A 17,052-nucleotide genomic window follows, 5' to 3' on the forward strand; every position below is an offset into this window, starting at 1 on the left:
AGTGGCCTCTCTAGGCCAACCCTGGCTCCGTCTCTATGGCCCGGAGCTCCTGGGGCCGGAAGTTCGTATCCGTGGAACTTCCGGGAGTCGATGCGGAGGGACGCTGACGTGGAGGCAACCATAGGGCGGCAGGGAGTGTCAGGACTCGGATTAACAGCTCGGAACCTGAAGGATGCTAACCAAATTTGAGACCAAGAGTGCGCGGGTTAAAGGTAATGGAGATTAAAAGAGGGAGCGCGGAGGTTGGATGTCAGGGGCAGCCCTGTCACTGCGGAAGAGAGAGGGAAGATTTAACGGGCTGAATTGGGCCCACCGTACGAACCTAGAGGAACCTGAGACAGAGGGAGGCTTTTAGGCCTGGCGGGCGATTCACCTGCAGTCCGGTCGCCTTTAGTGTGCCCTTGGGATTTGGTTTAACTGCAGTGTTAACGCACCGCAGGAGGTGCGTTTGGCTCGCCCCCTGTTTCTTTCTCCTCCTCTCTCCTGGGTCCTGTACTGCTACTTTTATTCTCATCTCACAGCTCTATACAGTCAGCAAAAACAGGACCGGGAGCTGACTGTGGCTCAGATCATGAACTCCTTCTTGCCAAATTCAGACTAAAATTGGAGAAAGTAGGGAAAACCACTAGACCATTCAGGTATGACCTAAATCAAATCCCTTATGATTATACAATGGAAGTGAGAAATAGATTTAAGGGACTAGACGTGATAGATAGAGTGCCTGATGAACTATGGACGGAGGTTTGTGACATTGTACAGGAGACAGGGATCAAGACCATCCCCGTGGAAAACAAATGCAAAAAAGCAAAATGGCTGTCTGGGGAGGCCTTACAAATAGCTGTGAAAAGAAGAGAAGCGAAAAGTAAAGGAGAAAAGGAAAGATATAAACATCTGAATGCAGAGTTCCAAAGAATAGCAAGGAGAGATAAGAAAGCCTTCCTCAGCAATCAATGCAAAGAAATAGAGGAAAACAACAGAATGGGAAAGACTAGAGATCTCTTCAAGAAAATAGAGATACCAAGGGAACATTTCATGCAAAGATGGGCTCGATAAAGGACAGAAATGGTATGGACCTAACAGAAGCAGAAGATATTAAGAAGAGGTGGCAAGAATACACAGAAGAACTGTGCAAAAAAGGTCTTCACGACCCAGATAATCACGATGGTGTGATCACTGACCTAGAGCCAGACATCCTGGAATGTGAAGTCAAGTGGGCCTTAGAGAGCATCACTATGAACAAAGCTAGTGGAGGTGATGGAATTCCAGTGGAGCTATTTCAAATCCTGAAAGATGATACAGTGAAAGTGCTGCACTCAATATGCCAGCAAATTTGGAAAACTCAGCAGTGGCCACAGGACTGGAAAAGGTCAGTTTTCATTCCAATCCCAAAGAAAGGCAATGCCAAAGAATGCTCAAACTACCACACAATTGCACTCATCTCACATGCCGGTAAAGTAATGCTCAAAATTCTCCAAGCCAGGCTTCAGCAATACGTGAACCTTGAACGTCCAGATGTTCAAGCTGCTTTTAGAAAAGGCAGAGGAACCAGAGATCAAATTGCCAACATCCGCTGGATCATCAAAAAAGCAAGAGAGTTCCAGAAAAACATGTATTTCTGCTTTATCAACTATGCCAAAGCCTTTGATTGTGTGTATCACAATAAACTGCAAAATTCTGAGAGAGATGGGAATACCAGACCATGTGACCTGCCTCTTGAGAAACCTATATGCAGGTCAGGAAGCAACAGTTAGAACTGGACATGGAACAACAGACTGGTTCCAAACAGGAAAAGGAGTACATCAAGACTGTATATTGTCACCCTGCTTATTTAACTTATATGCAGAGTACATCATGAGAAATGGTGGGCTGGAAGAAGCACAAGCTGGAACTAAGATTGCTGGGAGAAATATCAATAACCTCAGATATGCAGATGACACCACCCTTATGGCAGAAAGTGAAGAGGAACTAAAAAGCCTCTTGATGAAAGGGAAAGAGGAGAGTGAAAAAGTTGGCTTAAAGCTCAACATTCAGAAAACGAAGATCATGGCATCCGGTCCCATCACTTCATGGGAAATAGATGGGGAAACAGTGGAAACAGTGTCAGATTTTTTTTTGGGGGGGGGGGTGCTCCAAAATCACTGCAGATGGTATTGCAGCCATGAAATTTAAAGACACTTACTCCTTGGAAGGAAAGTTAAAACCAACCTAGATAGCATATTAAAAATCAGAGACATTACTTTGCCAACAAAGGTCCGTCTAGTCAAGACTATGGTTTTTCCAGTGGTCATGTATGGATGTGAGAGTTGGACTGTGAAGAAAGCTGAGTGCCAAAGAATTGATGCTTTTGAACTGTGGTGTTGGAGAAGACTCTTGAGCAACTGTGAGCAACTGAACTGAACTGAATTGGATTTGAATTTCAGATAAAAAGCAAGTAACATTTTAGTATTGTTGGTTATCTGAAGTTCAAATTTAATGGGACGTCTTTTATTTTTATTTCCTGAATATGACAGCTCTAAAACTTGTGCGTCACTGAATGTAGGTGGATTGCAAACAACTGATATTGCAATAGTAGTCTCTTAGAATGTTAGAATGGCAGAGGCAGAGATTTGGGGGAAATATTTGTACCTTGACTCTTTACTAATATAAAATTTTTTTATAAAAGATGCAGCATAACAAAGTGGTTAGAAACTTGATATTTGGAGTCATATGGGCTTACTTTGGAATTCTGAAACATTCAGTAATGAACTTGGAGAAGGCAATGGCAACCCACTCCAGTACTCTTGCCTAGAAAATCCCATGGACGGAGGAGCCTGGTAGGCTGCAGTCCATGGAGTCCCTGAGAGTCAGACACGACTGAGCGACTTCACTTTCACTTTTCACTTTCATCCATTGGAGAAGGAAATGGCAACCCACTCCAGTGTTCTTGCCTGGAGAATCCCAGGGACGGCGGAGCCTGGTCGGCTGTCGCCTATGGGGTCACACAGAGTCAGACACACCTGAAGTGACTTAGCAGCAGCCGCAGCAGTAATGAACTGCAGGACTTTGGGCAACTTAACATTTCTAAATCTATTTCCTTATCTGTAATACATGAATAATTAACATTCTTTTTTAGAGAGAATTAAAATGAGAAAGTATATAAAAGATGACTGGTGTAGACTCAATAGCTCAAAAACTGGAGGCCATTGTTAACGTGAGAATAAGTTTTGAGAAGTTTCTTTGTCTCTTGGGAATCTTGATCATAAAGAAGAGTGCCCTTAAGAATTCCTGGATGGTTGAAATGTGTCTTTATAATCCTAGAGCTTTCTCTTCTGCTCCTAATTTCCTTATCGGGCATAGGGAAGAAAATTGGCCAGAGAGGGACTATCAAGATATTTGAGAGTTAATATCTATTAATGAATGTTCCTGTATATAATGGGAAGGAGAGTGGGGAATAAGCAACCTAATGGAAAACGGACAGCTTAGAAGAAGAAATAAAAGTTTTAAATAAATAAATGAAAATACTCTTTACCTCACTAGTAATGAAAGAAGTGATGTTAGAGTACTAAAACAAAATAACAAATAACTGATAACATCCCATTCTCGGTACCTTCAGAAACTTGGTCAGACTATATGTTGATACAGTCTTTTTGCAATCAAATAGTATCTACCAAAATGTTAAATGTACATACCCTGTTCCTGAACAAATCTGATTTCTAGTCTTCAGTGTAAATCAGTAATAATACAAACAGACTGGATTATGTGTGGAAACATCTTCATTGGATCATCTTTTCTGGTAGATAAAAGGGGAAAAAACTTAAATGCCCATTAGTAGAATAGTTTAAAAAGTGGTATATTTGTACACTGCAGTCATTAAAAAGAAAGAGGCTAAGTCTAGATGTACTTAAAATGTTATGAGATACATTATATGTAGTTAAGTGAAATCAAGTTTGTAAAACATTAAAATGTTATCTCCAGTTTCATAAAACAATATGTATTGCATTAAAAACCTGAAAGTATACTCTCCGAACTTCTGTGGACTCGCATTTCCAGTCATAATGGAGTAACAGAGACCAGGTTTATCGTCCCACCTTAAATACCTGCACAACTGAACAAAACGTGTGAAACCAAAGTTTTTCAGACATTGGAAAACAGGCGGTGCAGGAGAGTGATTCTTGCTTGTTCAGTCACTCAGTCATGTCCCAACTCTTTTGTGACCCGGATGGACTGTAACTCACCAGACTCCTTTGTCTGTGGAATTTTCCAGGTAAGAATACTGGAATGGGTTGCCATTTCTTACTCCATGGGAATGACTCTTGAGAAAAGGGAAATAAACAAGATGAGTCCGGCTTCCCTCATGGCTCTGTAGTAAAGAATGCCTGCCAATGCAGAAGACACGGGTTCAGTCCCTAGTCTGAGAAGATCCCACATACCACAGAGCAGCTAAGCCCGTGGGGCTTAACAACTGTTGAGCTCGTGCTCTAGGACTTGGGAGCCGCAACTACTGAGCCCATGTGCCTCAGTACTGAAGCTCGTGTGCCCAAGAGCCTGTGCGCCACAACAAGAGAAGTCACTGCAATGAGAAGCCTGCACACTGCAATGAAGAGCAGCCCTTGCCCACCGCAACTCGAGAAGAACCTGCACAGCCCCAAAGACCCAGCACAGCCATAAATAAATAAGTAAAATTACTTAAAAAAACAATCAAGATGAATCCTATGATTGTGTTAGCTTGTTACCTGGAGAGAGTTTCCAGGCTGAAGTACAGGGAGGAGGAGAAGAGCCCTGTGGTCTCACTGAGAAGACAGAGTTTAGAGTTCGGGGAAGCCAAGATAGCTAGAATTTGCTGGACAAAATACTAGAGAAGGAGGAGGAACTGCACAGAGGAACTTGAAGTTCTGCAGGGGATCCTGTCAGGCCTTTGTCCGAGTACTAATGCATGTGAGGAAATAAACCAAGGCCTGGGAAAGAACCACTGGAGAGGAGAAGGCAGAACTATCCATGGAGCTCACATAGAGCTGGGAATAATTTGTGTTCCCACTGGCCAGTATAGACCTCCTAATACTATAAGGCATCATATAGAAATCTCAAAAGGGTATTGCTTTAACAGTGATGCCAGATTAGATCTAGGCTAAAGGCTGCTGTGGACCCATCCAAAACTTAAAAAGCATGCCTCAAAAGGATCAACTAATTCCAAGTGACTGCATCCTAAATCAGAGCCCAGCAGTATTTAAGGTAATATAACAAAAAAATCCAACACATGATACCATATAAGTCACAATGTGTGGCATCCAGTGAATGAATATATGAACCCAGTTTTTACCTAGCTGTCCCATTTTCTTATCACAGTTGGCAGGAGGTGATATTGTGGGGCTTTGCCCATTGGATCATTGTCTTTTTTTTTTTTTTTTAAATCCAGGACTCAGCTTTCACCCCAAAAGACCCTGGATCCTGACCAGTTTACACAATGGAGTCATCCAGTTATGGGACTATCGGATGTGTACCCTCATTGACAAGTTTGATGAGCATGATGGTAAGATAACAGTTTCTAGGAAGAAGCTAAAAGAAATATAAGTATTGTCTTCTGGAGTAGTTTAAGCTTTCTTTAGGATTAAAGAACATGGGAGGGATAGAACTGGAAAATTCTGAATAAGAATCACCTTCGAGACTCGAAGCATAACTGTCTTTTTAACATGTATTGCCTGCTTTCTTCCCTAGGTCCAGTACGAGGCATTGACTTCCATAAGCAGCAGCCACTGTTTGTCTCTGGAGGAGATGACTATAAGATTAAGGTATAGCGGGCTTGTCATGACTGGGAGTAAAGGACAGGCAATGTGAAGTTTGGGAATCACAGAAGGGACTGAAAAACCAGATGTCTCATTTGTATAGAGCTCAGGCTTTTGACGTTATCCAGAGCATCCAGTGAACATTTATTGAATGCTTACTATGTTGCAGATGCTGTTTTTTATTTTTAGAATTCAAAAGTAAATAAGAAATGGCCTCTCTTCTCAAGGAGCTTTTATTCTAGTGGAGGAGTTAAATATACACCCTAATAATGACATGTACAGATTAGTGAATATACCATAGATAAATAAAGTGAAATGGGTAAGGACAATCTAAGTACAAGAACAAAAAGCATGACATAGCTGGATACATTTGAGAAACTATAATTAGTTTTGGATAAAATCTGGAAGAAGTGAGAGGAGCAGAAGATGAGAAGGGCCGGATTATGGAGGACCTCTCTGTAGTACTCAGAACTTTGGATGTTATCATACAAATAACAAGGAACCATTAAAGGAGTTTATATAGAGGGGTGATACTAGATTCACGTTTACGTACTTATTTATTTGGCAGGACTGGGTCTTTGTTGCTGTGCAAGCTTTTCTCTGGTTGCTTGAGTGGGGGCTACTCTAATTGCTATGTGCAGGCTTCTCATTGTGGTTTCTTCTCTTGCTCTGGGGCACAGGCTCTATAGTGCACGGGCTCAGGAGTTGAGTGTGTGCACAGGCGTAGTTCTTCCGTGGCATGTGGGATCTTCCCGGACCAGGAATCGGACCTGTGTCTCCTGTATTGGCAGGCCGTTTCTCACCACTGAGTCACCAGGGAAGCCCCCAGGTTCACACTTCTTTTAAAATAAAAAAGGTTACTTAAATGGCAATATAGAGAGAAGATTGGATGACTCAGGCAAGACTGGAGGCAGATACTAGTTAGGAGACCATTACAAAAGTCCGTGTGCGAAAGGGACAGAGCATGAGCTTCGGCCGTGACATTAAAAATGCAGAGGAGATGACGTATCCAACCACACCAGAGAAATTTACTTCATGGAAAAAAATAATCTTTTTCAGAAGCTACCTTAGGAGGCTATAAGTTATACAGTAGGACTTATGTAACAGGCATGAGGAGTGACAGCTATCTGTAGAGAAAATGTGCATTAGAATGACAGGGAGCACAGCTCCTTCCTAGATTTTAGGCACTGATCCTGGAGGCAGGCAGTGGAAGCTTGGACCACCTGATGGGCCTCAGGAGCTCTTCAGGCTGTCTCTCCTTGGTCTTATTTCTAGAAAAGTGATGACCACTGAGTATTACGCATGGTTAACTTGGGTTCTTCATGATCTGTTTAAGACAAACACTGAGTGACATTTAAGAAAACAATTTTTTCCCAAAGTCATTAGTACTTTTGAAAATGAATTATCTTTCATTTACTTGCAGTGTTCAGATCAGTAGAGCAAATCAGTAGAGACAGTTGATTAATGGTTGTCTGGAGGTTGAGGGGATTGGGAGAAAATGAGGAATGACTCCTAATGGGTATAGTTTTCATTTGGTGGTAATGAAATGTTCTAGAATTGATTGTGCTAATGGTTAAATAACTATGTATTAAGAACTACTGTATTCTAGAATAGGTGAATTATATGGGATTTGAATTATATCTGAAAGATGTTATTAAATAAAGAAATTAGCTAATTGATGGGTATGTAGTGCTGTCATGCTGGGATTTATATTTCTCTGATGAAAGTAGGAGCATCTTGAAAAGTCATATTTGTGGACCATCATATTTTTTGCTACACCCAGATAAATGTAGCATTAGTATAATCCTGATTTACCCAGAGTAAGATAGGAATCACAAATGGCTCGGGTCTAAAAACCCTATAGGTCTTTCAGAATTCATAGTTCTGGAACTTGATAGAGGCCTATAAAGGAATCAAGATGATCTGAAGCAAGACATAATGAAAGTTTAAAAAACTGAACTCTATAAGGGGGAAAAAGCTAGTTAACACAATAGTATTTATGGTATAGTCTTAATTTTTGTGTGAAAGTCAAACTCCACTGTATACATGTGTATTTATTTATAGATGACTCAACAGATGAAGGTGAGGATATTCTAATATTTTCACTTTTTGTGTTATTTATCTTTTCTCATTTCTGCTGTACATCCCTTTTGTGCACCTATTAAGTGTTAACTGCTACATTAGATCCTGGGGGTGTAGTTTTGAGCATGATGGACAAGGACCCTGCCTTTAGGGAGCTTACATTCTTGTTTGGAAATGCTGGATTTGGGGTTATTCAAATTTGTTACAGGAAATGGATCACTTGTGATTTATGAAAGAAAACAATTTTTAAGTAAAAATAGGAAAAAATAGTAATAGGCTGGCCTGGATAGATTATGCTGCTGCTGCTGCTAAGTCACTTCAGTCGTGTCCGACTCTGTGCGACCCCATAGACGGAAGAAGCATTAAATTTTATAGAAGGAAAAAAGGCATCTGTTTTCTTTTTATACTTTTGGGAGTTTTTCTGGATGGGAAGTGTGAGCTGTCTTACATTTATGGTCTTGGTTTCAGCATCTTTCTCAATTGTGTCCATCGATGCCTGATACTTGGATAGCTGTCTTAACTTCTTATCTAAATATGATATTTTTCTGCTTAGCTCAGTCTATCTGAGCAATGTTGTATTTTCCATAGTGTTGAGTTAAAGTATATTTGCATGATAGGTGAGTACAGACCATGAATGTATGGGCATCATTTGCCATCAAGCCTAACAAAAGATGATGCTATATGTTATATTATTGTTTCCTTTGAAGTCATATCCATCCTACTTTTTTTACCCACAATTAAGGTGATAGGTAAGCACCAAGTAAAGGGTCTGTATTCAAGCTAAGAACACAATTATTCAGTAGAAGAGTTTCAAGCTGAGCCTTAGATAAACATTTTGTCATATTAAATAGACATGATTTCTTCCCAGAAAAAAAGAAAAACCTTTCCATCATTTTATCTTTTAGGTTTCCTTAGCCTTGCTTTTTCCTCTCCCCACACGTGTAGCTGACTTACATTTTCATTCATAGTCTTTTCCCCTCCAACCTTAAACAAGATTCCCTGTCAAGATTTCTACCTATTTAAAGATGCCAAAAGATAAATCCCAGCTTGTTTATTGAGAAACCTGGGCCTTACGGAGGCTCACAACTTTATGTCCTTATTCCTTTAGTTGAATTTTTGTCTTTGCAGGTGTGGAATTACAAGCTTCGGCGCTGTCTCTTCACATTGCTTGGGCACTTAGACTACATCCGCACTACATTTTTTCATCATGTAAGTAACTGTTGTAGCTCTAGCTTTGGAGCATTCTTCAGTTTCCCTGTAGGAATCTTCTCCATGCTCCTGAAGATTGCTTTTGATGACAGAATCACATTATTGATTCTTCTAGGATCTGTGGAGTGTTGGCCTCTCTGCTTTGTTTGCTTCTGTAAGAGGAAGCACTCGGGGTTATATTTGAATTTAATTGGATTCAGTGGCCTTTATGAGGAAGGCATTGATTCTCTGTAAGGAAAAGTAGAGATTTGATTTTAAATTTGCTGAACTGGCAAACAGAAGTTTGCAGGCTAATCACATGTGGGGTGTTACTAAGTAGGTGTTTCTTGGAGGAATGTCAAGATAAGATGCCATTTTGATACTAACCAATGTTTTGAAGCATTGACAATCATGTGCTTTTTATCCTAGGACTTTAGGGTCTGGTAGAGGCTGTTCCCTGAGCCAAGTTTACTACCTTTTTTGATTTTTAGGTTTCATAGCAGACAGATACTGAGTTAAAGATTAAGACTCCCAGCCTCTTAATCTCATCCCATCCTGACTGGATTTCTCTATAATTATTAATATATGCTATTAGAATTAACTTGTACTATTTTAGTAAACTTAAGTCTCTTGAATTAAGTAAGAAAAAGTATAACAAAATAAACAATAAATTCTGGGCTAATTACACTCTATTTCCTTTTTTAAAATTAAAAAGAATTAGGGTAGAATAGGAGAAGATGAATGTGAAAATTATAGCTGAAATAGTTGAGAATGACAACCATTCAATAGGTAACTTATTCAGAAGGAACTGTTTGTCATTGCCACGAAGGGCTCACTGAAGACTCTTGCCCAGAACAAGTTACCATTCAGCTGGGAACTTACGAAAAACTTACTTCCTTTTATTTTTTTCAGTTTAGTAAGTGTGTGCTTACTTGTGCTCGTTAAGTTCTCTGCTAAACACCGGAGAGACAACTGTGACTAAGAAATACTTCCTTCTCTTAAAAAGTTTAAAGACTGTAGAAGGGATGAATTGTTTTTACATGTTACTTTCTGCTTTCTTCTCTGAGACTCTGGAATTTTTTGAGACTGGATGGTCTGGCAGGGACAAGTCAGATTTTAAAACAATATTCCAATCTTAGAGTTAAGTAGAGATCCTTTCACAGGATCTTGATTTACAAGATTAACTGTTTATAAATATAAATCACATATACATAAGCACATATGTAAAAGTAATTGTAAATATATATTATACTATTTGTCTCTGAGAATCTATCATGGTCTTGCTTCCACTCTTAAACCTTATAGTTGAAAGTACCAAAGTTGGGAAGAGCTGGTAGCATGGTAAGGAGGAATAGACCACTAGCCTGGTAACTCAGAATCAGTTAGAGACTAGCTGAGATGTCAGACAATGAAATATTTCCTCCAAAGAGAGAAATGGAACCTGGAAGAACACGTCTGTTAATGTTCAAACCCTTTGTCTGGAATATTTTTCAGGAATACCCTTGGATTCTGAGTGCCTCAGATGATCAGACCATCCGAGTGTGGAATTGGCAGTCCAGAACCTGTGTCTGGTAAAGCAGGAGACAGAGAGCTCAAAAAAACCTTCGTTTCTAGTTTTCTTATAATCAGCTTCTCTTTAGAACAATCATCTCCTGTCCCTAATGGGCTATGTCTGCTGATTAATTACTGATTGTAAGACACTCTTGTATATAAAAAGATAAATACAGAAGCAGTGTCATTAGTAATATGTGAACCTGGATTTTCTGATCATTTCTTTCCAGGGGAAAGAAGTCATATAGCTAGGCTTTTGGGACAAAATTTTTAGCTGGTTTTCAGTTCTGTTTCCGAGAAACCTGAGTCAGGGTCTAGACCTCTGTCCTGCCTAGTGTTTGGTTATAGAGCTTTTTATAAGTATGTACTGATCTGATAAGTATGTAAGGACCATTTAAAGTGACGTCCTTTAAAAGGGATACCCCCTTAAAAGCTAACAGATAGTTTTAGTATGAATAAGATTTCATTTATTTTGATATTTTAATGCATCTTTAATGAGAGGAATGCTGTGCAGTCTCAGTTCTTTTGAAACTAGTAATAAACACTGAAACATTACAAGCGAGAAGAGAGCCAAGCTTGAAACAGCCGACTCTGCTTATTATTGTTAATTCAGAATTGTTAGGATGACTTGCCTTGGCCTCCAAAAGAGTGTATTTGGACGTGCACCTGTTCAGTGTGGAGTATGGCGTTTGACATGTGGGAGCCTGTTGGTTCCGGCCTCTGATTTGGTGTTGTCTTTCTTTCCCTCTTGCAGTGTGTTAACAGGGCACAATCATTACGTCATGTGCGCTCAGTTCCACCCTTCAGAAGACCTGGTCGTGTCAGCCAGCCTGGACCAGACTGTGCGCGTTTGGGATATTTCTGGTGAGCTGCCCAAGTTCAGGGGACAGCCTGGTTGTGTCTGGCGCAAAACTGCAATTGCTTAAAATAGTGAGGGTAGTTGAGTTGGAACAGAAAAATTTAGAGTATTCTGTTTTCATTTAATAGTGTCTTTGTTTCTGAAGATATTAAATGTGCTTTGATGGTTCACGTTAGAAGTATTCTCAGGAAAGTGGTTGCTCTAGAAAATTTAATTTTAAGAAAATTCCACTTCTTAGTTAAATCAGTCTTTGTACTGTTGGGAGTATTTAAGAATCAAGCTTTCCACTAAAATAAGAAAAATCTTTGACAGAAATGAAGTTGGGGAATAGATTAGTACAGGGAAACAGGGCTTTTAGATCCTGTGGCTTCATTTAGAAATAGGAAAATTCTTCTATTATATACCGTCTACTGTAAAGAGAACGAGGGTTGGAGGAAGGATTTTCATGTCCAGAAAACCTTTTAACAGGCAGACTTCTAGGATGAAAAATTAAATAACTTGTAGATTTTGAGTAGTTGGGATAATTCCTCCTTTCATAGTTTATATACAGTATCTTAATTTGGGGATAAGAATTTAAATTTTTAGGACTGTATAGAGGAGAATTGAGAATTTAAATGCAGAGAAAGGGTTGTACCTATGAGATTGACATACTAGAAAAATGGAAGTGCTTTGTTGAGAAATGCAGTAGGGAAATGAAACTAAATGCTATAGTTCTCTGCCCAGTTAGATTTATTTAGCAGTTGCTAAATTGTTTCTACTTGTTTGTTGCCTTAAAAACTCTTAGAGATTGGACTCTGAAAAGTCCATGGCTAGTCCACAGAGCACTGTTTCCATTTTGTGAAAAGGACTCCTCGTAGGTCTTTACCTGGTTCTTTGTGGTAACAAAGAAAGTTGATAACTTTTCCCTACTCCTTGTGTTGTGGTGGGCTGGAGCAGTATGATATTAATACTTGCTGTTCTAACCATTAATAAACAGCAAGTTGAAAATTTGGATTCCTGGGCGCAACATTTGGAATGTTGTAATAGCAGTTATTTAAGATTCATGTAGTATGGAAACAAGCCAAGGGGAAGATGAGGACAGTTGGAAAGTAAAAGCTCTGCATCATGCTCTGCAGTTTTCAAAGGTTCAGAATCAAGAAAGAAGTGGTAGAAACAAGATTGTATTGGAGATAGGGCAGTCCTACTCTGTTCTCCTAAGGGCTTCTGCCATTGCAGTTTTTCGTCAGACTAGCTAGGTTTTTTGAAGTACACCCAGATGTGACCAGCCATGCCAGCAGGAAGAGGTAGGCACAGGCACTGTGGATCCTGTGCCCTCTCCTCACTGCTAGTACCAGGGAGCTTATTATTCACTCCTCCAGTAACCAAGCTTTGACTTTTAATAGTTTTTAACTGTGCACACTTTCAAAGCCCTCTCTGTCTCAGCATTTAGGAGCCAAATGGGGCTGGATCCCAGTTTATGCTGTTTCAGCTGACCAGGGGCAGTTACTTAGAATAGCCTTTCTCAACTGGGGATCTGTGAGAGAGTTACCTGCTACTAAGACAGTTTTTAGTGACTGTTTCCTCAGTTCTAAGAATGGTGTACAAGTACTTCCATTCTAGATCACAGAGAAGTGAATTTGTTATATGCACAAACCAATCCTTAGACCACTGGGGCTTAAATCTTCCCTAGAGCATGGGGATGAGAAGGGCCTTATACTGCTCCACTCTTTAAGAGTAGTGTTTATGCCACCTGAAGCTGGCAGAGCAGTTTCCTTGTAACCTAGCTAAAGCAATTTGGGGCCCTTAGGTAAATGGATTCTCTTTGGTCTTCATGAAATGCCCAGGGTAAGAAATTATTTTCTTCACTTTCGTAGGAAAACATTTGCATCAGAATCAAAGGCCCTAAATCAGAGAAGAGAGGGAGAAAGTTTGACCCCAGTTGGGGTTTATGCTTGCTCTTGAATGTGTAAAGTGCATGGATTACTATATAATACCATTATAATTGCTATACTTAGTATATGTGGTACTGAAAATTTTGTACTAATGTTACTAATGTTAATGCTCTCTTTACCATTTCTAAGTGTTTTTCTGTACTCACAACTCTCTTGATTTCCAGTAACCCCTTAACCAGAGTGGAAGGAGATGCTTTGGTATTTAACCAAGTGGAAGGAGCCTTTGGGATAGACTTACACATTCTTTCTCCTCTAGAAGTCAGCATACTCTTTTTAGCAGGGTTCTTTTGCCTTGGTTCAAATAAATCTGAACACAGGAAGAGAAATTAGCAGTCAGCTTTGTTAGGAACTAGAGCTAATATTGACAGTATTTCCGAGAGGAAAAAATTAGTTCTGAGTCAGAAGACAAAAACCCTCAAATCTAGAGGACTGGTTAAAATTCTAATCTTTCTGAGTACCTCTCTTTGAAGAGGGACACTCTCTGCACTAAGTAAATAATAAGAAAACAGAGATCTTTAAGGAAAACCTGTGTTCTAGATACCTCTCCCATGAGGATTAAGCCAGGGGGCTTAGTGTAACCTGATCTTTTGTATTAGCCTGGCAAAAGATATTTGTTTTAAAGGGAATATATTTACAACCTAGATTTTAAAAATAAGTTATTTTTTTTAGCTTGAGCTTCCAAGTAAACTGACAGTGAAATTATTTTAATGTGCTTATACTTTTGCATGTCAAGCCAGGCTTAATCTTTGAAATGACTACTAAAAAAGTATTAATTTGCTGCCAAATCCTGTGCTCATGCCTCTCTTTTTTACTACTTCCCCTGGTTCCCATTGGGAAGTGTGCATCAAACTGGTCCATTCTGAGAGTGTCCTCCCCTCCCTCTGGATTTGAGTAGCTGCTGTAGAAATTTTCCATCTGTCGTTCAGTCCTAGTGAGTAGCTTGTTGAAGGCTCAAATATTTCTTCTCAAAGTATCTTTTCACTGCCTGTCACTATTCATCTGTCTGTTTTTGCTCTTCCCCTTTTCCTGGATCGTTACAAGCAATCACAACAAAGGCTTCCATTCTGTCATACAGCTTTCCTTTTAATGTGTTTGTTGAAGCTTATTGGAGGTGAAGTTCCTCACAGCTGTCTGTCTTTGTATCTTCCTTTGAATCTGTTTCATGCATCAGACTCATTAGAAAAAGTTGACAGATCCCATTAAAGGGATAAAGTGAAATAAGTGAAAGGAGGCATCCCTGTAATAATGTATTTATGAAGCCTTGGAAGAATGCTTATTTTATTTTTTTAAGCATTGGCCTTATTTCTATCAGTTGGCTAAATGCTTATCATGGACAGGGTGCAAGATAAGTAAAACTGTTGTGCCCTTTTAAGCACTTGCTTCTCTAATGCTGATGTTTATATGCCATTATAATAGAAAAGTTATTTTGTAATTTTAAAACAGTAAAGATAAATACAGTCATTGAACTTAAATTTTTTGTACTTTCTTACAGGTGCCAACATTTAGACTTAAAACTACTTTAGGTTTTGTTTCCAATGATAGCTTTTCCCCCTTCTATTACAGATATTTGGCTTTTTAATTTTGTAAATGCCAAGTAGTTTCATTTTCTTCTCCCCACCTTCCAAATACTCCAGAAGATAGGATTTTAGTCCCAATTGCATTTTCTCATCTATAAACTGGTATTATTATATCTGCTTGCCTACCTCAGAGGGTTAATCAGATCAACTTTGAAAACTGCAAGATGCTTTTCACCTGTAAGGTAGTCGTGTTATCGTAATTTGGGTTCTGACTATAGCACAGATAATTCAGATTTTAAAGACAGATTGTTGTTGAGCCATAGGTGTTGGTCCTATACACATAAGACTGACCTTATCCTGGTGTCTTTTTTCTGTTGTTTTCAAATTACAGGCTGATTTCTCCCTGTAGCCTCTGAAAATTTTAATGACAAAATACATATATTCAGATCTATAACCAGTCTCTTGAGCAAGTGTTTAAAGGAATAATGAGAGTTTTAATCATTTTGTCCACTGCCCAAGAGTCAAGAAGGAAATAAGAGTACACTTTTTGCAGTTTATAGTTTTACAATATCATCCACCAAATAAACTGTTTTATATTTGAGATACATAAGAGCTCTTGCATCTTTCTTCAGTCTCCTTAAATTTCTTTTTCCCTTCTTTTTCCTTAATTTTGGTATATCACTGTACCTTTGGGTGCTTCAATTACTGTGCTCTTTTTGGTAACATTATGTTTACATCTTTCATCCCACTCCTCACCCCTTCAAAGGTCTAAGGAAAAAAAACCTGTCCCCTGGTGCAGTGGAGTCGGATGTGAGAGGAATTACGGGGGTTGATCTGTTTGGAACTACGGATGCAGTGGTGAAGCATGTACTAGAGGTACTTATCTCTCTAGCCAGTGGCTGGATATGGGCTCTTCTCCAGGGAAGCAGTGACAGTGTGCTGTTCATGCGTTCATTCCTGCACCAAAGCTTATGCAGGGCTTATTGAGTGCCAGGTGCCATTTGAGGCACTGAAAATAGAATGGTAGGTGAGCCAGTAGGCAATTGAAGTTTAAGTGCTACCTGAGCGAGAATCATGTTACCTTTTAAACCCACTGGGGAGAGAGGGAGAAAGCTGGCATAGGCTCCATCACCATCCCAAAGCAGAGTCCATTGTGAAGCCTCTGGGGAAAGGGGAGGATAGTTAATCAAAGTTAAAGTATCTAATCTTTACAGCTGTCTGCAGGTAGAGATACTATTAACTGCCTTTTGCAGATGAAAAATTTGAGGTTTAGAGAAAGTAAGTTATTTACCAAAATCTACTTGTGTCTTGAAGAAGGAAATGGCAACCCATTCAAGTATTCTTGCCTGGAGAATTTCATGGACAGAGGAACCTGGCAGGCTACAGTCCATGGGGTTGCAAAGAGTCGGACACAACTGAGTGACTCACACACACACACACACACACACGTGTCTAGTAAATTGAAGAACTGAATTTTGAATTTTTGAATTTTGAATTTGTGTCTGTCTGACTCCAGAACCCAGGTGTTTTTCACCACAGTATGGTACCTCAAAAATACTGCTAATTTGACACTACTTTATCTGTGATTCAGATACAGAGTATAAACTTATAAATAGGTTTATAAGATATCTTATAAAAGATATCTTAAAATCAGCAGTTCTTAAACTTTTTGGTCTGAGAACCTTTTTATACTCTTAAAACTTATTGAGGACCCCAGAGAGTTTTTATGTGCATTATATCTGTCAGTTTTTACCATATTTGAAATTGAAACCAAGAACTTTTAAAAATATGAGATATATAAGGATATAGTCTATTAGCCATCAAAGCAATGACATCATCACATGTCATGTAACCTCTGTAAAACTCTATACTCATGGGAGAATAAGAGTGAAAAGGGTATATAGCATTTTAGTAGTATTATGAAAGTAATTTTTAACATTGCTGGGGTTTCCTAAAAAGTTCTTGGGGATAGAGTTTCTTGACCACACTTTGAGAATTTCTTCATTAAGTTATTAAATTGGTCTTTATTTTTGAGATGCTAATAGCTGGTTGGAGAAATACAATATAATTGGCCAGAAACAAAGCAAGACAGTATATCCCAAATGCAAATGAAGCTGAATTTAGAGGAGAAGGGATTTGGGAATTCCCATGAGAGTTTGGGAATA

At 39.2% G+C, this 17,052-nt stretch overlaps 1 protein-coding gene across 2 annotated transcripts in view; it reads left to right on the forward strand.

Annotated features, from left to right (window-relative positions):
• Positions 1 to 67: 67 nt before the first annotated feature.
• The window catches only part of COPA (COPI coat complex subunit alpha), a 43,930-nt gene continuing 26,945 nt past the window's right edge, over positions 68 to 17,052 (forward strand). Inside the window, exons 1-7 of one of the 2 annotated variants that reach the window (XM_061401509.1) lie at positions 68 to 212; positions 5,393 to 5,506; positions 5,692 to 5,765; positions 8,970 to 9,050; positions 10,524 to 10,600; positions 11,335 to 11,444; positions 15,654 to 15,763. In XM_061401509.1, coding sequence (XP_061257493.1) covers positions 173 to 212; positions 5,393 to 5,506; positions 5,692 to 5,765; positions 8,970 to 9,050; positions 10,524 to 10,600; positions 11,335 to 11,444; positions 15,654 to 15,763 — 606 coding nt within the window. In that variant the 5' untranslated portion in view covers positions 68 to 172. The remainder of the gene's footprint in view (positions 213 to 5,392; positions 5,507 to 5,691; positions 5,766 to 8,969; positions 9,051 to 10,523; positions 10,601 to 11,334; positions 11,445 to 15,653; positions 15,764 to 17,052) is intronic. The other variant, XM_061401519.1, reaches the window with a different exon arrangement.

This window comes from Bos javanicus, chromosome 3 (genome assembly GCF_032452875.1).
Source record: "Bos javanicus breed banteng chromosome 3, ARS-OSU_banteng_1.0, whole genome shotgun sequence".
In the NCBI taxonomy this organism is placed as follows: domain Eukaryota; kingdom Metazoa; phylum Chordata; class Mammalia; order Artiodactyla; family Bovidae; genus Bos; species Bos javanicus.